Source organism: Panthera tigris, chromosome E2 (assembly GCF_018350195.1).
Source record: "Panthera tigris isolate Pti1 chromosome E2, P.tigris_Pti1_mat1.1, whole genome shotgun sequence".
Lineage (NCBI taxonomy): Eukaryota > Metazoa > Chordata > Mammalia > Carnivora > Felidae > Panthera > Panthera tigris.
Genome location: NC_056674.1, coordinates 41,965,793 through 41,991,871, shown reverse-complemented (window position 1 = coordinate 41,991,871; position 26,079 = coordinate 41,965,793). Strand labels below are relative to the sequence as shown.

General features: G+C 50.7%; 2 protein-coding genes across 6 annotated transcripts in view; one reads left to right on the top strand and one right to left on the bottom strand.

The window, feature by feature from the left end:
• Positions 1 to 18,257, top strand: part of TK2 (thymidine kinase 2) — a 34,233-nt gene extending 15,976 nt beyond the window's left edge. For all 5 annotated transcript variants that reach the window (XM_042968037.1, XM_042968035.1, XM_042968036.1 and 2 more), the window contains 4 exons: positions 6,801 to 6,889; positions 7,256 to 7,335; positions 9,765 to 9,845; positions 11,020 to 18,257. In XM_042968037.1, the coding sequence (XP_042823971.1) occupies positions 6,801 to 6,889; positions 7,256 to 7,335; positions 9,765 to 9,845; positions 11,020 to 11,118 (349 nt within the window). In that variant the 3' untranslated portion in view covers positions 11,119 to 18,257. The remainder of the gene's footprint in view (positions 1 to 6,800; positions 6,890 to 7,255; positions 7,336 to 9,764; positions 9,846 to 11,019) is intronic.
• Positions 18,258 to 18,958: 701 nt separating this feature from the next.
• On the bottom strand, positions 18,959 to 23,827 carry LOC102965996 (spermatogenesis-associated protein 2-like protein). The gene is made up of 2 exons (XM_007090385.2): positions 23,384 to 23,827; positions 18,959 to 22,770 (listed from the first exon to the last, which is right to left on the bottom strand). Exons 1-2 carry the CDS (start codon positions 23,723 to 23,725, stop codon positions 21,670 to 21,672), a joined length of 1,443 nt encoding a protein of 480 aa, XP_007090447.1. The 5' UTR covers positions 23,726 to 23,827; the 3' UTR covers positions 18,959 to 21,669.
• Positions 23,828 to 26,079: the final 2,252 nt, after the last annotated feature.

Sequence of the window (26,079 nt, the reverse complement as noted above, 5' to 3'; positions counted from 1 at the left end):
GGCTGGAGGCCCTGAGGAGTCTACTTAGGCAAGTCAGGCCTCTGCCTCTTTCCACCCAGGCCTTATGGTGGGCTTCTCCCAGAGATCACCGTACATCTTGTTAACATGTAGATGCTGCTTTGCTGAGTCCAGGGTGGGGCCTGAGAACCTGAATTTCTAACAAGCACCCTAGGTGGCCACCATCCTGGGAGGAGCACGCTTGGAGGCATAAGGCTTTAGAAGAAGCCTGCAGCCAGCCTGCAAAGAGCTCTCCGCTCTAGTGCCCAGCCCTTTTCCTCGAGAGTTTTGTTCCTGTGGCTTCCTTGGGGTAAGGAGAGTAAGAGCCCAGTCCTGCAGGCTTTCTTGGGGGCAGGCAGTCCACCCTGGTGAAAGTTCTTCAGTGCAGGGGCTGGGGGTCCTGTTTCCTGCATTCCTTGCTGTTTGTCCATTTCACATTTGTTGTTTCAAGTTTTAGTTGTTGGGGGTTTTGTTGTGTTTTCTTTGTTTTAAGGGTCTCCAAGTTTATTCCTGGGCCAGGAAAGGTGCAGCCAGGTGCAGCCATAGGCCAAAGGTTTTCTGTGTGGAGGCACATTGGAGTGTTTGTAGCCGGAGCTAACGAGGTGATGAGAGCAAGGTAGCGTGGAATGTGGGCTTTCTTCTCGGTCGCTCTCCTTCCAACCCCAGCTTTCCTTGATGTAGTGGGTCAGCCACAGTGAAGTGTTACTGAGAAAGGAGATGTTTTGAGAGTTTTCTGCTCCCCACAAATACGGATTACTGTCCTTATGAGCCTAAACCAAATGTATGCTACACCCGAGTTTGGCTGGATCCTTTGCCCTCGCCTATAATAGGATGTTTCAGTTCCCACCTGTGGGGAGTTCGGCTGGGTACTGGGAACCCCAGCATGGCACGTGTAGAGAGTCAGCTCCTGGCTCAGCTCATGCCTCCCTCCATCCTCAGGTGCTCCAGGAAAAAGCTTCCTGATGTGTCCTGATGGGGACGGGTACAAGTTGCTGCTGCCCCTTTGGTGTTGGGGTTGAACCTTTTCTCTCTCTTAACAGCCATTGCAACCTTGGGGAGGGGGGCTGGGTGGAAGGGAGTACGCCAGGCCACGTACTGGCATTCTGCATCCCCCAAAGCAAAATTTCTTGAAGGTATCCTTGCCTTTTGGACCTTGAACAAGTAAGGAGCTCTCCTAGGGAGAGACCTGCCTCTTCTGGCCACCCCACCCCCCCCCCCATTGCAGCGAGTTTGGGGCAGGCAGGATATGAGTGCAATTATGCTGCTAGGGGTGTGAGAGCATGGTGTTAATTGCTGAAGAGGAAGATTCCAGTTACATAGCCTCCTTAACAACCAGGCACTTGTGAGGCCTGGGCACCACGCTGAAGTGAAAAGCTGAAGGTGGTGAGAAGGACTCATGTAGCTAAAGTGGCCACGTAGGCAATTGTGTGGCCCAAACCTTGTGGGCCGAATAATTGAATGCCAAGGTTTTACTAGATTGGTTGGCATTTTCGAAGAACACAAGTAGGGGAACTGAGTGGGGCCCAACTGGAGAAGTGACAGCTGACTCGCCTGGGGTTGCAGATCAGGGACATTGATGAAGACCCTGCATTTGGAACAGTAAACAGGCCCTCCTACCTCCCTAGCTGGCCTAGGGGCTGGGACTCTTCCCCTGCTCTGGTCCAAAGGGGGACTTAGGCCTGGGTCTTGACTCTGAGAGCCATGCCTTTCCTCCAGCTGCGGCCACAGAGACACAGGAGTGTCCAGAACAGCCCCCTCACTTGACAGACAGGAAGGGCAAGTGATGTAATGCAGAGCATGTGAGTTTTGGGGCCACAGAGAGCCAGGCTTTAATTCCTGCTCAGACTGAGGTGTGTTTCACTGCTCTGGGCCTCAGTTTTCCTCATCTGCAAATTTGGGACTAAAATTGATCATATAAGGTCTTGTGAAAACAAGAGACAATCATGTATACAGGGAGACTGGCATATGAATGAGAGGTTTCTGTTCCAGCCTGTGCTGTGCAAACTGGGGCCTCTGAGGGCCTCAGGAGGAAGATAGCAGCAAACTGTGCCAAGCAAAACAGCCAGCAGGATTTGTGTGGATCCAAGACCTCGGTTTTGCCACCCTGGGTAAGGGGATGGCACCACGAAACCCTCTCAGTCCACCCATTCCACTGTTGGGGAGTCAAGTGGTTGAATTTTCTGTAGAGAGGCGCCGCCCACTGTGTGTTCTGTGGAAATAAAAGCAGTGGCTTGGGGGCACCTGAGTGGCTTAGTCGGTTAAGTGTCTGACTTTGGCTCAGGTCATGATCTTGCAGTTCGTGAATTTGAGCCTCACCTCGTGCTCTGTGCTAACACCTCAGAACCTGGAGCCTGCTTTGGATTCTGTGTCTCCTTCTCTCTGCCCCTGCCCCACTCATGCTCTGTCTGTCTGTCTGTCTCTCTCCTTCAAAAATAAATAAACGTTTTTTTAAAAAATTAAAAAAAAAATTAAAACAGTGGCTTATTGGTGGTGCTGGGTGCCCCAATCTAGAGGCAGACACAGGAGGAGCCAGGCAGAATTTCTAGGAGGAAAACTGCGAATATGGATAAAGCAGCACCTGCTCTCTGACATTCCTCAGAGTCACGGGAACCAGGCCTCCGTTTCCTCACTCAGCTTAGCCAGTGACAGGTTGTCCTGGACCCCCTAGCACAGTGCTCCCAGCAATCTCGGAAGGGTTTCCTGGAGGTCTTCCTGCCAACCCGGCTGGCAGGGAGGCTGCCGCCACGGAGGACCTCTCCAGGAGAGCGCTGGAAAGGGATATCCTTCTTCCTGTCTGTGGGGGAAGCTGCCAGTTTGGGCTGGGTTGGTGTGGGACCAGGAGGCCCCTGTGCCCCTCAGGAAGTGTCCTGAGATCATCTGGAACTGATTTCCAGGGGAATAGTGGCTCTCAGGCAGGCTCCAGAGACCCCCGCAGATGTGAGCCCCATCCCCATGTCTCTGCGTCCTTCCGTGCACATCGTGACCCTTTTTTCTGGTAGTGTTGGTCTGGTTTTTCAGTTAACACTGTGCTGCATGTGTTCTGCATGGTGACTCAATTCAGCAGTTCCAGCTTCCGGGATCTTCCCAGCTCTGGGATTTGGCAAAATCTGCCTTGAGCCTTGCAGACACATGTGAAGTTCTGCAGGGCAAAGTATGACACCTGACTGTCCAGCAAGCATCAGTGACTTGGGAGGCACTGGGCAGTTCTGCCTCTGGCCCTGCTCACTAGTCCACAGCCCTAGGTTGCTAGTCTGTTCTGTGCCTTCAGGCTATCTGGTCTGCGTTTTAGTGGAGAAGGGGAGGGGCCGATTAGCAGCTTGCATTCGGGAAACCCTCATTCCCTCAGAGTCAGTTTTGTTCTGGACAACGAAACTTTGTTTCCCAGTGAAGGAAAACACATGAAGAGAGAGTGGTTTGGTTTCCTGAAATCAGATACTCTGAGCTGCGACTAACTGAAACCCAGCTCCAAGTAACCCGAAGGATGAGGTCATTAGTGGTTATCTTAATGGCAGGCAGGGTTGGTTTCATTCAGTGGCTCCAGCCTTGTTTTCCTACTCTTGTGTCTCGTTCATATCCTCAATATGATTCCTCCATGGTGACGAAATGGCTGTGGCAGAACCAGGTTTCTCACTTGCTAGCCAGAGTAGGTGTCTTTCCTCTGAGTGTGAGAAAGCATGGTTTCTATCAACCCCTGCAGGCCTCCCTCATGTCTCACTGGCCCAGGCTTGGCCCGTGTGGCCAGGGGATGCCTTGTACTGATTGGTGCAGCTTGTGAGAGGACACTACTTCCCTTAGACCAACTGGGCCTCCCCAGAAGCTTGGGGTGGGGTCAGGTTCCCCTGGAACACTCAGACCTGAATAAATAATGGGCTACTTTTTTTTTTTAAGTTTTTTAAAATGTTTTTTATTTTTAATTTTATTTTTAATTTTATTTTTTGTTTTTTCAAATTTATGTCCAAATTAGTTAGTATATAGTGCAACAATGATTTCAGGAGTAGATTCCTTAGTGTCCCTTACCCATTTAGCCCATACCCCCTCCCACAACCCCTCCAGTAACCCTCAGTTTGTTCTCCATATTTATGAGTCTCTTCTGTTTTGTCCCCCTCCCTGTTTTTATATTATTTTTGCTTTCCTTCCCTTATGTTCATCTGTTTTGTCTCTTAAAGTCCTCATGTGAGTGAAGTCATATGATTTTTGTCTTTCTCTGACTAATTTCACTTAGCATAATACCCTCCAGTCCCATCCATGTAGTTGCAAATGGCAAGATTTGATTCTTTTTGATTGCCGAGTAATACTCCATTGTATACATATACCGCATCTTCTTTATCCATTCATCCATCGATGGACATTTGGGCTCTTCCCATACTTTGGCTATTGTTGATAGTGCTGCTATAAACATGGGGGTGCATGTTCCCCTTTGAAACAGCACACCTGTATCCCTTGGATAGATACCTAGTAGTGCAATTGCTGGGTCATAGGCTAGTTCTATTTTTAATTTTTTGAGGAACCTCCATACTGTTTTCCAGAGTGGCTGCACCAGCTTGCATTCCCACCAGCAATGCAAAAGAGATCCTCTTTCTCCACATCCACGCCAACATCTGTGGTTGCCTGAGTTGTTCATGTTAGCCATTCTGACAGGTGTGAGGTGGTATCTCATTGTGGTTTTGATTTGTATTTCCCTGATGATGAGTGATGTTAAGCATTTTCTCATGTGTTGGTTGGCCATCTGGGTGTCTTCTTTGGAGAAGTGTCTACTCATGACTTTTGCCCATTTCTTCCCTGGATTATTTGTTTTTTTGGGTGTTGAGTTTGATAAGTTCTTTATAGACTTTGGATACTAACTCTTTATCTGATATGTCATTTGCAAATATCTTTTCCCATTCCATCGGTTGCCTTTTAGTTTTGCTGATTGTTTCCTTCGCTGTGCAGAAGCTTTTTATTTTGATGAGGTCCCAGTAGTTCATATTTGTTTAATTTGTTTTTTAAATGTTTACTTAATTTTGAGGGAGACAGAGCATGAGCAGGGGAGGGGCAGAGGAAGAGGGAGACACAGAATCTGAAGCAGGCTCCAGGCTCTGAGCTGTCAGCACAGAGCTTGATGTGGGACTTGAACTCACAGGTGGTGAGATCATGACCCAAGCTGAAGTCGGATGCTTAACCGACTGAGCCACCCAGGCACCCCAATAATGGGCTATGAGGACATAAGAGAAGAGACAGCCACCTGTCCTCACACCATACCAGCCTGTGGTCACAAAGTCGTTACCTTTAGTTCCTGGATTGCATTGGCTCGGGTCCTCTCTGCAGTGTTGTGGGACTTCTTCCAACCACCCTCCTCCACCCACTCATTCCAAGAGCCCTCGCATGTTAATCAGGTCTCCTGGCTGAGATCTGATGCCTGAAGACCTAAGGCACCGGCAGCTGCCCCTCTGCCCCCACTGTTCTCTCAGGCACCGTACACTTTCCTGCTGCTCGCCCCAGGCACAGCTAGCTGTTCTGCCCTGAAGATATCGTGGTGTCTCAGGGACTAGGGGCAGTGTCCCTGTCCAGTTTGTGCCATGCCCTGTCGTTTGGGCCCCAGGCAGGGCTGCTTGTGCCCTTCGTCCCCCAGAGCACCCCCCCTCCAACTGTCTGAGTTCTTATCTCTGTCCATGCCCATCCCTGCATCCCTCTTCCCCATCAGGTGGGAGTCCATTCACAGCGCCTGGCAGGGGGCCAGCTCTAGACCGCCCTTCCACTGGGCTCTTCTCTTACCCCCACCGTTCATGGGCAACGAGAAGCCCCCTGTGCACCCTGGGGCCCAGGCACGACCATTTTCCTGTAGCCAGTCCTTCCAGACCCTGTTCTGAGTGGATCCAAGATGGTAGGTGGGGTGTTACAAGGGAGAATTCCCCTCCTGGGCCTTGGCAGATCACCTGGCCTTTGACAGGCCTGTGCCCTCTAGCTGCCATTCCTCTGTCTCTTCCCGTTGGTTTCCTCTTTGGGCGCGGGAAACCCGCTGGAGCTGGGGAGAGACGCCAGGCCTCGTGGATGCTCAGACTGTTGTCTTGAATTCTTCCTTCCTTCCTTCCTTTTTCAGTTCACATTTTAAATATGTAGTTATTTCCCCTCCACCCAACCCTTGATTTGAGAACGAATATGTTGCTGATTTTGGAAAATACAGAAAGGTAGAAAGAAAACACAGTCCCCTCTGGTCCCACAGCTCAGAGAAAAAAGCACTGTATGCATTTTGCTGTTTTTCTTCACAGTCTTTTTTCATAATGTGTGAACGGATTCTTGTGAAAATACAGTTGGGTCATACTATATACAGTTTTTTGTCCTGCCGTTCTCATGGAACATTCGATTGTGAGCATTTTCCATGTCATTAAGTATTATTTTACAATGTTGTCTTTCAGTCACTGCATGGTTTGCTGTTCTGTCAACGGACCAAGGTTTCGCTTTTCATTGTTTTAGGGGGTGCTGTGGTGGACATCCATGATTATTTCCACGAAATAAACTTCTAGAGGTGGAATTGATTCGCTGCTCCACCTTCCAAACTGAGTGCCATCCCTGTTCTCTGGGGACAGGCTTCAGAGTCCCTTTCTCTGCCTGTAGTTCAGATCCCAAATGAGCTCTCCCATCGAACAGTTCCATGACTCTTGCTGCATTAGACCATAAGCTGTCCCCCAGCGGTGGAGGGTCCAAGGTGTTTCGGGCCCAGTATCACATGGATCGCGCTATACCATTGTGCCCTGGGTCATGCCCTTTATACGGAAGCCATCCACAGGTCCTTCTGATGAATAAAACCCTAATAACTCTCATTATAGTGGGAAGATGCCTGAAGTGGACTATGTGATTCTGGCAGAATGGTTTGATTGGATTGTGAGGAACATCGACGTGTCCATTGATTTGATAGGTGAGAGGCCCCTCCCGACCTTCCTCCCCCAGTGAGGACGCGCTTGGCTGGACCCACTGTGCCAGACCCTGTGCTAAGCTTTGTGTATGCATGGAAGCTCATTCACCCTCACAACAACCCTGTGGGGCTGGTGACATGGAAGGAAAATTAAAGTTGGGATGAGGGTCAAGATGCCTGTCAGGCCACACAGCTGGTGAGCGGTTGGGCTGTGAGCTGGCTGTGGTCTGTGTCTTCTGCTCAGAGCTACTGGCGGATGTTTCTCTACACGTCTTGCCCACACACCTTCCTTCCCCCTCCCCTCGGCTTTGACTTCCAAGCCATGAACCAGAGTAATTAGAACCATGTATGATTTTTTTTAAATTTCAGTTTATCTCCGGACCACCCCTGAGACCTGTTATCAGAGGTTACAGATGAGATGCAGGGAGGAGGAGACAGTCATTTCCCTGGTAAGAGCCCTCTTTAACCTGCTTCAAAATGACCGGGAAACCATGTCCATTGCAGCCTGGCCCTTCCCTCTGTGAGGTCACTGTGCTGTTGTCACAGAGGAAGAAACGGGAACTGAGCATGCAGGAGGGTAAACTCTGACTTCCTCTGTGGCTGGAGACCCTGTGCAGAGTCCAGACCGACCTCACTTCCTGTGGCTCAGGACTCATTGCTTGGCGCCCTCTGTGCTCAGAGGCGTCCCTTCTCCACTCCCTGTCCAGGTGCCCCCAGGGCTCGTCCTGACTACCTCCTGAAGGTGACCTGCCTCTGCGCCCAGCTCTGGGTCCTCGCTAGAACGTGCCCTCCCACCTGCACTGCATCCCCAGTGCTTAGTGCAGTGCTGGGCTTGGCGGTGGCCTTCTCTACGACTTGCCCAGCATCTTGCCCTTCTGGGTCCTGGCTCAGGGCTACATGGACTGTAGTCAGGACTGTTGTAGCCATTGGACTGCCCTCCTTGTCCTGGTCCTTCACTACGCACATTCCCTCCAAAATCTGGTCTCCACATTGCTGCTTGGGTGATGTGTCCAGTATAGAATGCCATTCATGCAGTTTCCCAGCCATAAGCCCTCAGTGCCTTGCCGCTGTCTAGGCTGAAGTCCCCACTGCCCGATTGGTGTTATTTCCCTCCACTTCCTGCTTTTCATGCTCTGGCCATAGAGACTAGTTGTGGCTACACACACACACACACACACACACACACACTCACCATGTAGTTACATAAATGTGCCTTTGTATGGTGGTTTCTTTTGCCTTCCAAGTTCAGCTCAGATGTCACTTTCTCCAGGAGGCCTTCCCTGACCTTCCCTCCATTGTGCTCCTCTAGCCTCTGGGTGTATTATGATCACAGCCCTAAGGACAAGCATACTGAAACTATTTGTATGTTTGTTCCCCATCTATCATCAAAATGTGAGCTTTTAAAGATTAGATCTTATTCCCTTTGCATCCCCAGCATGTTTCCCAGGACTTGGCACCTAGGAGTTGCTCAGTTAGTACTGAACTGAATGCCCTACACGAATGCCTCTGGCGGTACACAGACAGAGGCTGGCAGGCATTTACTGGGGTGTCGTGGGGGTCTGAGCTCAGGATGGGCTGGACTTGGGGCCCTGGAAGACCTGTCCTGCTCCTGAGGCCTGCCTAGCCTTGTTTTCCTTGGGCACCAGAAAGGTTGATTCCAGCCGTGAAGGCATGGGCCTCTCTCTAGGCAGCTCCTTTGAAATCCAGAGACAGGAGTGAAGGGTGCAGTGGAGTGGGGCTGGGCCATGCCAAGGTAGGGCATGGCCACTCTGTGCAGTGACACAGATGTTCTGAAGAAATGACAAGTCTGGAGTCCCTCTAAGCCATTAGCCAAGCCATTATCCTAATATTTCTGACGTGGCCTATAGGACAATCCTGTTGTTGCCAAGGGAGAACTCAGTGGTGGATGAAAAGCTGTCAGTGCGGTTTCTGTAAGAACTTCCGGGCTGGCAGTAAATTGCTGCTTGGGGAGGTGGTCACGGGCAGCCAAAGCACCTTGGCCTGTGCGTGTGGAAGTGTGTGCTGTCCAGTCCTGCCTGTGCAGAGGCACTAATGGCTTAGGGGCATGTCCGGGCCTCTTTTCCCTTGGGTTCCACCTCGTGGGGCTTTCTGAAGTTGGTCTTCATGGGGCACCTGGGTGGCTCAGTCAGTTGAGCGTCCGACTTGGGCTTAGGTCATGATCTTGCAGTCTGTGAGTTCGAGCCCTGTGTCGGGCTCTGTGCTGACAGCTCAGAGCCTGGAGCCTGCTTCAGATTCTGTGTCTCCCTCTCTCTCTGCCCCTCCCCTGCTCATGCTCTGTGTCTCTCTCTCTCTGTCAAAAATAAATAAACATTAAAAAATTTTTAAATGAAATTGGTCTTCATGGTCTAGAGGGTCCACAGGTTGTAAGTCATCTAGGGAGTAGGAGCAGCAGGAATGGGATTCCCTAGGCCAGTGAGGGTCATTGTCCTCTTGGAGGGAAGGTCAGAGGGGAGGGGTCAGAGGCTGCCCAGGGCTGGGCTGTCCAGCTGTGGGGCAGCTGTGGGCTCCACCATGAAGGAGCTGATGGCCCTGCTGCTGGAGAAGTGGCAGGAAGTGTGAGAAGCGAGGTGGGAGGGTGTGCGTAAGGCACCAGTGGAGCAGGGAGGGGTGGAGCCCACGGCCCTAGTGAAGCCTCTGACTGTTGCCCTGCCCGAGCTGGCTGCCAGAGGGAGCCGCTGCATTTACTGCTGTCCGCCTGGACCAGGTCAGCGGTTGTAGGCTCCTTTGTCCAAGCCACTGCCCTGTGGTCATCAACATTCACCCCCCTGCCTAAGACCCTTGGTGGAGAGGTTTGTCCCCCTCCCTGCTCCTGACAGCCTGTGTCTGTGTGTGTCTGCGTGTGTGTGTTTCCTGGCAGGAATACTTGGATGCTCTTCACCGCCTCTATGAGGAGTGGCTCTTCAAAGGAGGCCTTTTCCCTGTGGCAGCCCCTGTTCTGGTAAGTTCCCCTGGCAGGGCAGGAGACTTTTCTAGAAGGAGGAGTGACCCAGGGAATGTCAGCCACTCTGTAGTCCGGGGAAGCCCGAGTTCCTTCATAGCTGGAGGATCGAGAAGGAGGAAGCAGGGAGGGTGGAAAGGGCTCTTTCTCTGGCCCGGTCCCCATTCTGGACTGAGTCTCAGAGTTAGTTGCTGACAGTCCTGAGAGAAGGTGACCTGTCCCAGTGTCATTACACCGGTGGCCACAGTAGCATCTCACTTATCCAGCCTCACCAGGGAAGGAGTGTCCCCCATGGCTGAAGCCTCTAGACGTGCATTTTGGCTTTAAGCACTCGAGCTGGTGGTCTTTGCGATGCAGCCGTCCCTTCTTCAGTGGATAGCAGGCGCAGAGCCTCACTGCCCCCTTTCTTGGTGACCCAGGGCGTCTGGAGGAGCACCACTTGCTGTCCTGGGCTGTTACCCAGCGATGCCCTTAGGAGGTGCTGAGGTGTGTAGGACTGTTTGCCCCACACCACTCACGTGTTTGAGCTCCCGCGTTGGCTTTGTATAGCCGCCCCCTTTTCTCCTGCTGACACACGCCACTTCTAACTGTGTCGCTGTTTCCGCCCCATCCGTGTTTCCCTGCTTCCCTGTCCCCTCGTTTTCCGATTTGCTGCTGCTGAATTTCTTGAGGCAGGCAGATGGGTGCTAAGACTGTCAGGAGTGCGTGCACAGCGTGGGATGCAAGGGAGGGCCGCACACAGACTTTGGTGCATGGCCTGAGGGACATCTGTTTGGGCTTCTCAAATACTTCTACTCATGGTGCTCGTGGGCCATGAGGTTGCCGAAAAGTGAGATATTACTGTGCTGGAGTTTTGAAGAAGTAAAATCTATTTTTTCCCCCTCATGATTGGATAATATAACATGATGGGGAAAAAAAAAAACCCATCATTCGTGGGCTGGCCACAGGGACAGCTGTAGTGGATTCTTAAGTGAAAACACAGTTGAGAATATGAATTGACCTAGAACCGGGTGCTGTTTTGCTTTTATGCTTCCATTTTCTCTGCCTGTGACCTTGGGCTTCTCTGCCTCTCCCACTTCATCCTGCCTGTCTCTACCTCTCCCCCTCTTCATCGTGAAGGGAGGAGGATGTTGAGGTCAAGTGCAGCCCGGTGATCCATGTGTTTAATTTCCAGGTGATTGAGGCTGACCACGACAGGAAGAAAATGTTAGAACTCTTTGAACAAAACCGGGACCGCATACTAACTCCAGAGAATCAGAAACATGGCTCATAGGACAGGAAAGATCATGCCAGAAAAATGCCCACTGCTGCCAAGTTAGCTGTTAGGAGCAATGTGGGAAAATCAACTTCCGGGAGGGCTTTATATTTGGCCACATTGTTTTCCTGATGGTCTCTTCCTCTTTGCCAGTGTCTTCATCCTGGGTCTCTGGTCCTTGCAGGTAAATGACAAATGGGACCAGTGGGTTTGTCATGCCCTTTGGTGGTCGTAGCCTTGCATTCATTCCCCCAGTGCCTCTCCTGGTGGTTTCCCACTGCTGGGTCCCTCTGATTAAGGGAAGAGCCTCCTGACCTCATGCTGGGTTTGGAGTCCCTAACCCTTCCCCGCCACGCAGGAGGGTGGGGTAGTCGCCCTTACATCCCAGGGAGGAAGTTGAAGCTCAGCGAGGCCAAGGGACTCCCCAGGGTCACACAGCCAGTGACGGTGGAGTTGGCACAGTTCAGACTTTCGGCGACTCTGAAATGTTCTCTGCCTGTCATCCTGAGAGCCTGTCTTCCCTTGCTGGAGATCTCACGTCTGTGTGGGGAGAGCCAGCAGTGCGTGGAGCCAGCATCCTCATTTTCTCATTATGTGAGCAGTTCTCGAGGACAGTCAGCATTCCTGGACCTTCACAAAATTGTGCTGTGTTTGGCTTGAGCCCAGCGTCCGGTGCTTTCCCAGCATGAGGCTGCTGCGGCATTTCCCACCTCATCATCTGGACTTCCGTGTCCTGGAGAGAATCGTGCTTTGACTTCTGCACGGTGCTTGGTGTCCTTGGTGACAAAGGCCTGCCTGAGCTGCTGCCAATTCCATGTCAGGGACATGGCTTTTGGTGCCTGGGTGGTTTGCCCGGTGCCAAGCTGGGGAAAGGGGCACCAGCGCCCTGGCTTCTGAAGCTCTCTTACCTTGTGATGGCCTGTGTGAGGAGCTTTGCCCTTGGAATTACTGAGAGTCTGTGGGCTGTGGGTGAGGCCTGAGTGGCCTTAAGTCTTTTTGAAATGTTTTTCCATGAAGGGGACACCTTGGATCATAGAGCATGAACTCATCTTTATTGGTTCAGAATATATCTTAGCTTCTCTCAGCTGTAACAATACATCACAGCCATAGCTGCCCCTTGAGACCAGTGGGAAGTAGAGAGAAATAACATTCTCTTAGGAGACAGTCTGGACAAGAAGGTCAGGGCTCGCAAGCAAAGGCTCTTGGAGCACTGGTACTCCTGATATTTCGGAGGTGGGTGGAGATCAGAAGACTGTTGTCGACACAGAGAAGGGCCAGTTGTGAGCTTTGGGGAAGCAGGCCTCAGCTCTCCTGAGCAGCGGTTGGTGTAAACGCAGGTTGGAAGGCCTCGCCACGGCCTCTGCGGGAGTGTGGCACCTGTGCGTGCAGCTGTCTGACTCTGCGTGGGTTACAGGTGCTCTGGTGGTCCAGTTCCAGAGGGAGCACTAAGGGGGCAAGACTGTGACTCCTGGACCAAATTTTGGGCTACGCGGGCAGGATGAGGGGCAGCCCCGTGGGGATGAGCCTCTCAGCCCAAATGTCAGTGATTGACTAGATGCCCAGGGGAGGCGAGAGCCTGTGCTACCGGGGATCTTGACGGGCCAGGGAAGTCTCTGGGAATTTGTAGATGAACAGTCCAGTGTTTTCCCCACAGCTTAATTTGAGCATCTGTTTTGGGGGAAATGTAATTTTAAAAAATAAATAAAATCTTGCTCTGTAGTAGCCAATAAATTCTTCACTGAAAACCTGAGGTTAATTTTGGAGTGCTTCCTAGGCCAGTGATTTTAGCTCCCTGCAGCATCCTTTTGCCAGTAGGATAATGTGGTTTCATTTTCTAAACCCCATCTTTCCTAACATAGGAGGTTTGGGTCCAAAAAAGCTCGCCATCCTCTTGCTCTGGCACCACGGACAGGATGCCGTGTACCTGCAGCGTCCAGTGCAGGTGGCAAAAGTCTCCCAGCCCACGTATGTCACACAAAATGGCTGGTGCTCAGCTTGCACATATGAGGCTTGCCTTCCCCATGTGGCAGGCAGGGCTGGTGACATCAGGAGTCATGGAGCAGGGCAGGAAAAGGGCAGATGGCACACGGTAGGCACGACACCTAGTTTTTAGAGCTGAGGGAGGCACTCCTCAGGGACTCCCAGGAATGGCTCGGAGGGGCACGGCAGGGGCTGGCTCCTTGAATTGCTGACAGGGCAAGCCAGGGCAGTGATGTTCCAGATTTATTGGTGTTGCCCCATTCTTACCCTGAGGTGGGGTTCTGTAGAGCATTGCATGAGTATACCCCAGAGCCACCTCAGCGGCTTTGACCCTTGGTAATTAAAAAAAAAAATGTTTAATAGCATATACATCTTCTTGTACTCAGCATGTTTAGTGAAATAATTCTGATTTATACTTCATATTTTTAATTTTATATGCAAAATGCATGATTAGAATCATTCAGAAATAGTTCATGTACCTGGTGATTAAAAAAAAAATGAGATAGAAGTGTATTTCTGTTGCACGTAAAAGGGCAGAGGTGGGTGATCCAGGACTGGTATGGTGGCTCTGAGGCCATGGGATCCCGGGCTCTCTCTGGCTTTCTGTTCCCAGCTCAACTTCCTGGTTTGTGGCTTCCTTCCTCCAGGGACTTCCCTGTCCAAGATGGTGCCAGAGTTCCTACGCTGGCTAGTGAAGGCATCAGGACATATTGTCTGTCCCCCATTCATACTTTAATTCTCATGTGGATGAGGACCTTTGCAAGGCACAACTAAGATAAGCCAGAAGGTTCTAACAGGATTTTTCTAGAGGCCTTAGAGGTGGGGGAAAGACAGGAAGGAAGTCAGGACCCACAGGCTGGGCCACAGATGTGGTGTCAGTGCTGTGGCACCCTCTCTCCCTCCTTTGTGCCCTCACATCACCTCACCCTCACTGCCAGGGACCACAGTGTCCTCAGCTCGACCCGCCTCCTGCGCTGGGTGTAGCCCGGGAAGGGCAGAGGCCACCAGTATAATGCACTCCCACAGCTTGGCTCTCAGGAGGCCCTCCCCAAACCGTGGTTCCTGGTAAAGAATGTCCTCTTTCATTTCCACCTGAGCTGCTTACCTAGATAAGTGTACCCGTCCCTGCCTGTGAGATATATCAGTTGGAGACCTTTAGTTGGGACTCCCCCAGACCCCCACCATCAGACCTGGGGAAGGATTGAAGTGTGTACAACTCTGAGAAAAGGTAGAAGGCGTTTCCAGAACCTACCCACCCCCTGGGTGCTGTTGAATCTGTGCCATCTTGTTTTCCTAGAGCCCTGGGGCCAGATGGGGGCGCTCACATCAAATGCTCACATATCTGTGGAATGAGTAATACTTATCCCTGTGGCCTCTCCACCCAGAAGAATTACAGTTATTAAAGTAATTGACGAGCTTTTGGAAATGTCAGCCCTCCATTGTTGGAAATCTAATAATAATAATACCCCGCCTGGTGCCTCTGGGCTTTGGTGGTGGATTACTCACCCAGGGCCCCAGGGTCACTGGCACAGGGCTTTCTTTTCCTAATAACTCCAACCCCGCAGCTCCTCTAAGAAGGCGGAGTGAACTCTGTGTTCCTTTAGTTTACATAAGATAGTGAGCTTGCCAAAGGCTGTCATTAAACAGAAGCTAAGAGAGAGCTAGTCTTGCGGAATCCAGAGTGGGTATCCACTTTTGCTGCTCTCTTCCCGAATTTCTGCATTTCTTGGCTTGTTGTTCTTCAAGGCTGGGGTCTGTGGAACACAGGTGTTGTAGGAGAGAGTAACAGGTGTTCTGAGAAAAGAGGGTTCCGTAGTCCAGGAAATTTGGGAAGCACCACCTGGGTATTTTCTCTAAGATGCGCAAGATACATTAGTTTAGATAAACTCAAGCAGTCCTGTGAGAAAAACACCTTTTCACCCTTATGTAAGCCAGGGACTCTCAGACTCATTGACAGTAGAACCCCTCATTTGGGGGATATCCATTAACAATCTCCAGAAGTGCCAGGGTTCCTCGGAACACACATTGGGAAAAGCACTGTTTTAGGGAGTCTGCAAGCTGCTGATGACTCTTGGCTTTTGTGCCCTTTGGGAATCTCTAGCTCTTGGTTCTCCAGGTTCAGTACATCTGAATCCCCAGAGGGCATGTTAAAACACGGATTACCAGGTCCACCCACAGAGTTTCCAATTGAGTGGAATCCAGTTCTGGGGTGGGCCTGAGACTGTTTTCTAACACCATTCCCGGGGATGATGAGTCCAGGGAACTCCCTGGGTTTAAAGTTTCTAGGACTGGACATCCCAGAGTTCCAAGAAAACTTGGCATCTTGGTGGTGGTTGAATGTGTTGTGAGTGTTGGTTATCATATCTATCAAATGGGAGCATTGCTCATTTCTCAGGGCTGTGAGGATAACTGACCTGGCATATGGAAGGGGTCTGGACCAGGGCCTGGTAGGCAGTAAGTGTCCCATAAATGTTAGTTCACCTGATGTTTCCTGGAAAACTGACTGGAATGCAGTTCGTTGGCCGAGTAATGGCAGCAGCTGCAGTGACTGGCACTTTCCGTCAGAGCGGCGTGGGCACACGCTCTCACCAATTAATTGGGACCACCTTGATGTATCTGTTCAGGTCACAGGCCTGGTTGAGGCTGACCTTCGGGACTTTACCTCTGTAAAGTGCCTCATGACCTTTCTAGAATAGCAGAGTATGGGGCAACCAACTGGCCTTTCTTTTCTTTTTATAAATGCTCCTGTTTCTCGTGGGGACTCTGGGTCTGCACCTGGCATCCTGAGGCCTGAGAGGGAGAGCTGGGAGAGACATAACTGCTCCTCAGGCCGTGAGAAATGACACTGCTTCTTGCACCAGCAAGGCCCTGGAGTTCCTTACACAATAAACGAGTGGTTTTCTTGCTTATTTGCCGGCAGACCTCTTTCCCCATGGGCTCAGGTGACCTCTCACTCACCCTTTCCCTAAGGCACAGAGCAGGTTTATTTGTAGCCAGGGATGGGTAGATGTTGGCAACTCCAGGCTCATCTTAGGAAATGCCCAGGAAAATGAACAGTGACCAGTTAAGTGTTCAGTGAATCTTACCTTTTGGGATCCACTTGGCTTTGTGGATGGGACTTGGGCTTTGGGGTCAGAATATGGGCTGGGATCCCAGTTTCCCCGGTTATTGGCTGCAAGACCTGGGGCAGGTCACCTTGCTTCTCTGGTTCTGTTTCTTCCTCCTTTGGACACTGGGATTCTGTTTTCTCCCTCACAAGGAGAGAGGCTGCACAGACTACAAAGGGGTGAGTTAAATGAGTGATACACACAGAGGGTCTGGAGCGGTGCCAGACCCCAGGTATTCTTGCTCCTTCAAACCCTTTCCACGTCTCTGTAGTTGGCTGGAGAGGAGACCAGACACTCTTGTACCTTCCTGGAGGGGGGAATGTTTATCAGGGCTATGGGGCAAATATTATTTCAGCATCTTTGCAGTCTGTCCCCAGGCAGTCTGTCAGCAGGCCTCGATTCTCTCCCTGTCTTTTGACAGCACTTGCCCTGCGTCAGCCGTATGCCAGGCCCTGTGCTGGCTGACAGGTGCACACTGGTGGCCAGGACAGACACCTCCCTTCACTCATGAAGCATGTAGTTTAGCTCCTCATAGCTACCCCCCATCCTGAAATAATCCCTGAGAAAACCCACACTAAGGCAGGAAGGCACCTGCAGCCTCAGCACTCCCTTCTGTTGGGGTAGAGAATTAACACCAAAGACTCAGTGATAAAACCAACACCAACTATAGAATTTTACTGAAGTAGCAGGATACAACACTAGCATATGCAAATGATAAACAGGTTATAACGGTAGTGAAAATCCCATTTACAGTGGTAACAAAGAACATTAAATACTTTGGAATAAATTTAACAAGATACATACAAAAACATACAAGAAATATGCTAAAGCACTCCTCAAAGACACCAAATAAGACGAACAAATGTGAAGGCATCCCATTCTTGGATAGGGGGACTCAACGTAAAGATGTCTGTTCTCCCTTAAATTAAATTACAAATTTAATACAATCTCAGTAGAAACACCACAGTCTATTTTATGGAATTATACACATTATTCTAAATTTTATATAGAAACACAAACATTAAGGAATAACCAGGAAACCACTGGAAAAAGAAAAACTGTGATGGAGAACTAGCCTTACTAGACAGTAAAACATACTGTAAAACCTGTATCATTAAAACAGTGTGGAACTGATGCATGAATAGATTAGAAGAGTGAAATAAAATAGCCCAGAAATAGACGTAAATACATATAGAAATTTACATGATAAAGATGCCATCTCAAATCATTGGGGTAAAGATGGACTTTTTAACAAAAATGGTGGCTAAGGTCACCATTTGGAAAAAGATAAAAGATCCGTATTTTAATGCCATATAAACTCCCAAGGGGTTAGGGATCTAAATGTAGAAATTGGAACCATTCAAGTACCAGAAGAAAATGTGGATGAATTCGTCTCTAAAACCTTGATGTAGGGGAAAGCTTCCTAATGATGATTCAAAATCCAGGGGCAACCAAATGTTAATTATTCTGGCTAAGTAAAAATTTTAAAACTTGTGTGATAAAACCTAGCGTGAACAAAATCAAAAGACAGTTAACAAACTGGGAGAAAAATTCAACATATGTAACAAAGGGCTAATATTCCTAAATATCCATGAAGAATTCTTTAAAATTGAAGGACCAGGACCAAAAACCAAATAGAAAACCGAGGAAAAGATGTGAAAGACAATTTACAAAAAAAGATATAAAAATGGCCCTTAAACATGTGAAAAACACTCACATTCATTCAGAGAAAAGCAGATGCTATGATCTGAATATTTGTAGTCCTCCCACCCCCCATTCATATGTTGAAAACTTAATGCCTAAGGCCATGGTATTAGGAGGGGACCTTCAAGAGGAAGAGATTAGGCGTGAGAATGGAACCTCATGAAGAGATTCGGTGCTGTTGTAAAAGAACCCCACAGAGCTCCCGTGCCTCTTCCACCGTGTGGGGACACAGCAAGAAGTCGGCAGTCTGCAGTCTGCAGTCTGCAGCCCGGCAGAGGACCTTCGCCAGAACACCACCATACTGGCACCATGATGTTGGACTTGTAGCCTCCAGAACTGTGAGAAATAAATTTCTGTTGTGTATAAGCCACTGGTGTGTAGTATTTTGTTATAAAAGCCCAGACGGACTGAAAGAACACTGACTCACCTACCAGACAGGGGTGTGTGGGGGGAAACAAACCACATTCTTCTGGTGAGGCTGTGGGGAACAAGTACTCACGTACATCGTTGGTGGGAGTGTACCTTTGTACAACCCTTTTGGAGAGAAGTTTGACAACATCCGACAAAGTACGTATGCACTTACACTGCGACCCAGGGATCCTGCTTGTGGTATCGAATATGTACTTTCTACAATATAAAAATATCTATGCACAAGGTTATTTATTGCAGCATTGGTTTTAACTGCAAAATAACTGGAAACAGCCTAAAGACCTGTACGTAACAGAGTGTCAAATAAACTATGGCACAGCCACACGGTGGAGTGGAAAAAAGAATGAAGAAGCTCTTTCTGAACAGTTATGATTTCCAGGACATAAAGCAATCTTGAGTGAAAAACAACGTCCAAATGAGTATCTCTGGTACACTACCCTTTGTATAAGAAGAGACCCAAGAAAATACACAGATGCAGGGGCGCCTGGGTGGCTCAGTCGGTTAGGCATCTGACTCTGGCTCAGGTCACGTCTCACTGTTTGTGAGTTCGAGTTCCACGTTGGGCTTTTTGCTGACAGCTCAGAGCCTGGAGCCTGCTTCGGATTCTGTGTCTCCCTCTCTCTCTGCCCGTCCTCTGCTGGTGCTCTGTCTCTCTCTCAAAAATAAATAAAAACTTTAAAAAAATACACAGATGCAAAGGAAATGAAGGATGATCCAGAAACTAAATAGGTTGGTGGGCAGAGGCTGTAGAGAGGGAAAGATGAGGTGTGGTTGCAGGGAGGAGAAGGGAATGACACTTGTGTGAATGTGTCTTTTTGTATAACTGACTCTTAGAACCATAGAAAAGTGTCCCATTGCCCCCGAAATAAACCAACAGGATCAACTAGGATGTAGGGGGAATGGAAAACGGAATACAGACACAGCTGACCCTAAGAGCATCACAAGTGAAAAACGACCACACCAGAGGGGTGGGGAAGTAAGGAAGTCACCTGAGTAACTGTGGAAAACAGTACCTTGATACGGTGAGAGTGAAGGTGAAAATTAGTCTTCATAAATGCTATGATAGAGTTTTAAAAGTGTTTCTACGGAGGTGTGGTCAGCAATTCTAAAACTATAGTATTGGACCTGAACAAACAAGTAGACCGTAGATTAAGAGAGCCAGGTTTCATTCTCTTCTACAGAAAGAACTTATAAGTAAAAGGGGTGAGGTAGAAGCAACCCTGTGCCATTGGCTTAAAATCAGAGGAATCCATAAACACTCATGGTTTTAAAATTCTATATAGATTTGGAAATAAACTCACATATGTATATGCCTGGGTTAGTACACATCCATATGTTTCCTGACTGCCCCCCGAGTGGGCTTGGAAGCAATGACACCCAGTAACAGCACACCTGGCACCCGGGTCTTGGTGTCTAAACATCATTCTCCAGTAAGAGGCACCAGGGCTCCTAGGACAAGCGGTTTATTCCAGGGATGCAGCACATTAGTATCACCAGTAATAAGATGAACCCTTTGGTAAGATGCACCGAGGACACAGCATCATTTTTAATAGTATTCTTGCCAAAAATGCATAACCTCACTTCAACTATAAAAGAAAAAAACAGACAAAGTCAAACTGAGGGACATTCAACAAAATCAGTATTAAGTTTTGACCAAAAGCATCAAGATGAGGAAAGACAAAACTTAGGCTAAGGAACTGTAACAGACTGGGGCAGAGATCGGCAGGGATGAAGGAAAAAGGACAAATGCCCTATGGGGTCCTGGAAAGGATCCTGGAATGGAGAAAGGGTAGTCATGGGAAAACTGGTCACATTTAAAAAAGGTTTGTAGTTTAGTTAATCATACTGTCTTCGTGTTAATTGCCTGTTCTTGATCATCATACTCTAGTTATATAAGATGTCGTTTTCAGGGGACACAAGGTGAGGGTTCCAAAGGAATTCCTTGCCTTATTTCACAACTTTTCTTTAAATCTAAAATTAATTACAATAACTCCCTTCGTGGTAAAGAAAAGCAGAACACAACACTGTAAATACTACAATCCCAAATTTAGAAAAAAAAGACCAGAAGGAATTGCGTTAACATCCTAACATTGGGTGTCTCCCAGTGGTGGATATTATGGTAACTGCTGCTTTTGTTTTTATGTCCATCTGTATTTTCTAAGTTTTCTACTCATTTGATGGATCCCTGGAAACAGAGGTGAATGAGACAAGATGAAGTTTCTCCAAGAGCTTGTATTCTAGGAGGGCGGGGGTGGGGATGGAAAATGAATAAGTACATTTAAAATGTCTGTGCAGAAAACTAAGTTGATGTGATAGATGGGTGGCCATGGAAGGCCTCTCCAGGAGGTGACATTTAAGGTGAGTTGTGAATGACAGGAAAGATAGAGACGGGATGTGAGTGGGGAAAGGGAACAGTTTGCACAGAGGCTGGGAGGTAGGGGTGGGCTTAGCTTGTTTGAGAACCTGTAAGAGGCCAGTTTGTCTTGTCTGCAGTAGGCTGGGGGGAAAGAGGCAGGAAATGAGATCAAAAGGATAGTGAGGGGCCTGTGGGGCTTGGTGTGGCCTTGGGAGCCCCTGGGGAGAATTGAGCAAGAAAGTCACAGGACTTGGTTCAGACAGGATCCTCTCTGGCTTTAGCTCACAAAGAGATGGGGGTCATTTGCTTGGAGCGAGCGGGTGGGAATACTGTGGGAAGAGCAGCACCTCTGGATGTGCCCACTTGTGAGGTGCGTGTGCACGTGTGGGGGCAAGAGATGGCTGGGGGAGGGGGTGCCGCAGCCCAGATGAGTGGAGCCCCCAACCCATGGATGCAGAGCCCCCGTGTGATCCTGCGCTCCCGGGAATGGTTTTCTTCTCTATTAACCAGAAGTTAGCAGACAGAGCAGGGAGGCTGACAGAGTAGTCTAAGCGCATTAAGGGTGTAGTTATCTACACAGCTTTCTTCACCTGTCCTGTGACAGTTCCCTTGAGGATGCTGGAGGAAACTGCCCCTCAGAGATGCCCAGGGTCACACACTTAGTGGGGATGGGAAGGGACCGGAAGCACCCCCCGCCAAGGGAAGCACCGAGGGGCACTGTGCCCACCTCACCTCACCTCACGGACACTTCCCAGCCTCCTGTGAGCAGGTCCGACCACACAGGGGAGGAAACAAGGCTCAGAGAGCCGGAGTGAGTGGCCCAAAGTCACACAGTCAGTAGGTGGGACTTGAGACCAGATGGATTGCTTAGCAGATTGATCCCTACCCCTGACAAGCTGTGGGTTCCAGATCTGCCACCTCTCCAAGGGGTCGCTTCCCTGGTGGAAGAGCAGTCTGGGTCTCTGTCCCTGTATTATCCAGGGGTGACATTTTTTAGCTATTGCCTGGGTGGTGTTCTTGGGTCAGAACTGGCCCCTCCAGCTCCCCTGGGGGAACATAGTGTCGGGGGCCCTCATACATGAGGGGGTTCTGAGTAGGCCTCCAGAGTTGGGTGATCCTACTGTCTGGGCCACCGGCCTCAGCGGCTGGCTCTAGCCCCGTGAGAGGTTCTGATTGTCTAGTGTCCTCAACCCCAGGGCCTGGGAGGCCCTCAGGATGGTCTGCTAGAGTTGGGGGTCCGAGGAGGTGGGAGAGGTGTGCACAGAGCTCGTCCAACTCCGAGGAAGTGTTTGGAGGAACAGTGTCTGCGTCAGGGGTGGCCGGCTCCGGCTGTGCTTCTGGCTTTGGGTCCAAGGATTTCCCTGACAACTGGGGGCCTGGTGTCAGCCGGGGCTGCCTGGGGATGGTGACCACTCTGCTCTCAGGAGCTGCACTGGGGACCAGGGACCACTCACCGCTGCTGCCCAAGGAGGTGAGCGCTTCACCTGCAGGTGGGCTGGGAGCCGGGGCTGCGCCCTGGGCTTGGTCTCCCTTCAGGCCGCGCAGGGGAAAGTCCCTGCGGAACAGGGGTGTCCGGTGCAGAACAAGGTCACTGTAGCAGGTCAAGAACTCCTCACTGTCCGAGCGTGTGCTGGCATGGCGCTGGGAGTCCAGGGGGAGCTGGGGGCCGGCACGGAGGGTGCGGGGGGATGTTGAGACCTCGGACAGGCTCGGGGCCGTTGGCACAGTGCTCTGATGGTCAGGGCCCTCAGCCAGGGCCCTCTCAGATCCCAGCCCTTCTTGGGGGCCTGGCTGGGCCCCCTCAGGGCAGTTGTGGGCCTTCGCCAGCTTTCTCTTGGAGCTGCGCCTGCGGTAGGGTTTCTCTCTGCCCAGTCCCAGGACCTGCCTGCTCGAGGTCCCCAGAATGGCCTCACATGTAACTCTCGCCAGGAAGATTTCAAACACCATTTGCTTGGCGTCCTCCTTGCTGATGGCCTGGACCAGCGAAAACTCCGCCTCAGAAGTGGCCACATAGCCCAGCCTGCCCAGAATGATGTGCAGTGTTTGTTCAGAAAGCACAGGCTGCACCCGGTAGGCAAAGTTTCCAGTGTATGTCTGGAACAAACAGGGATGTTTATTAGAGGTGGGACACAGCCCAGCAAAGTGGCTGTGAATGGCCAGGCAGGACCAAGGGCCGATGCCCAGGGGGGCACTGGAGGCTCCTGAGAAGCCGTTGGGCTGGGGCATTTGGCCAAAGGGACATCTGGTCCATGATCATGTTATCCTCTGTCCCATTTTACAGAAGGGCACACTGAGGCCCAGAGACAGGACAGGACCTGTCGCAAGTCACATAGCAAGAGATTGAGCTGGGGTGAGGCTCCGATATCCTGGCTCCCAACCCAGGAGTCCTGGCCTGGAGTCAGAAGAGATTAAAGCTTTCCAAAGCTAGACTCCTTCCCCTGTTTATTATGAGCTCCTTGGTTCCTTGTCTTTAGAGAGGCAGTAGAGTTTAGCGGTTGGAAGGTGTGCTGCCTGAGTTTGAGGTCTATCTCTTCTACTTACTAGCTGGTGACCATAGGTAAGTTGCATTAACCTCTTTGGCTCTCAGTTTATCCAACTATAAAATGGGACCAAAGTCAGTGGGCATGATGGACACGCTGTTTCCCCCAGAGGCAGAGCTCCGTCTCCAACCCGAGACCCCCTTGCTCAGAGGCATGGTGGTGCCTACCTTCAGGGACCTGATTTCCTTCCTCCAGGGAAACAGGAGTAGGTTGACAGATATTAGCTCCAGGAACTCTAGTGCCTGCACCAGTTCATGGCAGACAGGCTGGGTAGGGCTGGGTGCCCACTGGGAGTGAGTGGCCCGCAGATTGGAGGCCACAAGTTCAGGCAGATAGAGCTGAAGGGGGGGCCCCATGTCGGAGAACCGCCGGGCCCTGTGGGTGAGGGCTGCTTGCCTGCAGACCCGGAGCCGGCCGGCCCCTGCCTCCTCTTGGTAGTAGCTGATGAGGTCACCCAGGAGGGTCTCTGGAGCAGCCTCACCCGGCCCAGGGTGTTGGGGCTGGCTCATGGTGGCTCCGAGGGGCTGGGTGCCGAGGAGAGCTGTGTGGGCCTTTCTAGGCCAGGCCCAGGCTGGCCCGCCTCCGTCCTGCCCCACTGCTCAGTCAGGAAGCTGAAGAGGAAGTTGTGCTAGCAAAAGAGAAAGCCACACACAGCCCGGCTCTGCCTTTGCTTGTCGCTCTGAGGGGCTCAGACCCGAGGGTTGCTGGGGCTGTGCCACCTCCTTCCAGTGGAGCAGAGCTGAGATCGGGCTCTGTCCTTGCCCTGCCCCCTAAACAAATGGGGAAACAGAGACAGCGGTGCCCACAGCCGTCTACACCCCTCTGCAGCCGACACTGCGTGCCAGCCCATAACCCCAGCCCACTTTGGATGCCACCAGCTAAGGCTCCTTATCCCTCATGCTTGAGAATGTTCTCGGGCTGCAGGTGTGTGTGGGACAGACTCCAAGTCCCAGGGTGTTAACACCAGCCAAGGAGGGTGGGTGGATAGAACTCCCAGCTTCTTGCCCCAGGCAGGACAGTTCTGGGGTGTGTTCTCCACTCTCTTAGGGGGTCCCCAGTGGGATCATCCCCGGTTGTCCCCTGCAGTAACCTGCTCATGAGTGCCCACCTCCTCATGAGTGGCTCTTCTCCCACCCTTGTTTTAATTCCCGATTCCTGTTGTGCTTCCCAGGGTTGCCTCCCAGATGATCGGTACGCAAATCCTGGGACTGCTTTGGGGGAACAATCTCCCTCCCTCCCTGCTTTTTCCACCTTTTTTTTTTTTTTTTTGTCTTTTTACAGTTCACTGGCTTATTCTCAGACCTGAGATCCCATTTATGCCCTATGGCCCTGGAGGAGTCGCGATCATGCTAGAATGTCTTTCATCATACCCCAGCCTTGCCTAAGGAGGAAGCACATTAAATAAACAACAGGATTTTCCCTTTAAAACAGACCCAGGTATAAATAGGGCAGCACCCATTAGGATCCTGATTCACCCCCACTGTCTGAGCCCCTTACCACCAGGCAGGGCAAAGTGAATTTGGGGAGATAGGAGTAGGGAGCAATATTTAGAGCCAGGCTTCTTCCCTCCCCCCTCCCTACCTGCTTTCCTTCCTTCCTTCCCTTCAGCTTTCTTCCCTCCCTTCCTTCCTTCCTTCCTGCCATTCATTCACCCAATACTTAATTAAGTCATCATTCACTCACTCAGCCACTTGGTGACTCACTCCTTCCATGTGGGTCAGCATTTCTCAAAGTGTGCTCCATAAGGAGCACTTGGTGGGGTTTGTAATCAGTCTTATGGGAGTAACAGTTTCCTGTGGCCAAATAGATTCTGCTGGTTTAATTACGGTCCCTTGGCTTCTCGGCTTTAGGACTTCTCACAGAGCAGGTGTGAGTTGCTGGGAGGGAGCGGCATGCGTTCTATCTCCCAACTTCTTAGATGCGGGGTCCCTTTCCATGTTCTCCTATGCTATTTGGGGGAAGTGCTATCCTTGAGCAGCCAGCCCGTGTCCCTGGTCCATGCCAGCCTGGGGGCTTCGGAAGCAAAGGAGATAAAGTCCCTGCCCTTGGGTGGCTCGCAGCCTGGAGGGCCCCACTGAGGGGGTGTTATGACCTTGTAGTAACACCACCGAGCATTCTTTAAAAAATTGTTTTAATGTTCATTCATTTTTGAGAGAGAGAGACAGAATGTAAGCGGGGGGTAGGTACAGAGAGAGAGGGAGACACAGAATCTGAAGCAGGCTCCAGGCTCCGAGCTGTCAGCACAGGGGCTCAAACTCATGAACTGCGTGCGAGATCATGACCTGAGCCGCAGTTGGATGCTCAACCGACTGAGCCACCCACGCTCTCTACACAGCCGAGCATTCTTGATCCTCAGGTTGCTTTGTGACTCTGCTGGCCTCCTGGCCCTCCAGTCACCGGGAAGGGCATCTGCCTTGTTCTTGGCCTTGGACCTGCCTGAGACCTGGGCTCACCACATCTGCGAGCTCTCTGCTTCCTGTCTCTAGCTCCCCTGCCTCCTGCAGTCTTTGCTGAGCTCAGTGGCCAGAGAGATTCCTGTCCCTGTGGTTGGGAAGTCACTTCCCAATTGGAGTACTGCTTGAAAATGGACCCCGCTACATTCCATTCTGGAATGTAGTGGGTGTAAATCTCTCATTTCTCTCTTCCTGCTGCTTCAGTTCATCATATCTTCTCTGACTTTGACCCTGTGGCCTCCCTCTGGTGAGGACCCTTGTGATCACCTTGGGCCCACCTGGATGACCCAGGATAATCGCCTCATTTCAAGGTCCTTAATCACACCTGCGAAGGGTCTTTGCCACGGAAGGTAACGTATTCCCAGGTTCTGGGGATTCAGGCCTGGACACCTTTGGAGGACATAGTTAAC

Coding starts and splice junctions, on each gene's coding strand:
- LOC102965996 (XM_007090385.2), bottom strand. CDS start 23,725: ATGAGCCAGCCCCAACACCCTGGGCCGGGTGAGGCTGCTCCAGAGACC. Junction 22,771..23,383: donor AGGAAATCAGGTCCCTGAAG/GTAGGCACCACC, acceptor TGTTTGTTCCAG/ACATACACTGGAAACTTTGC.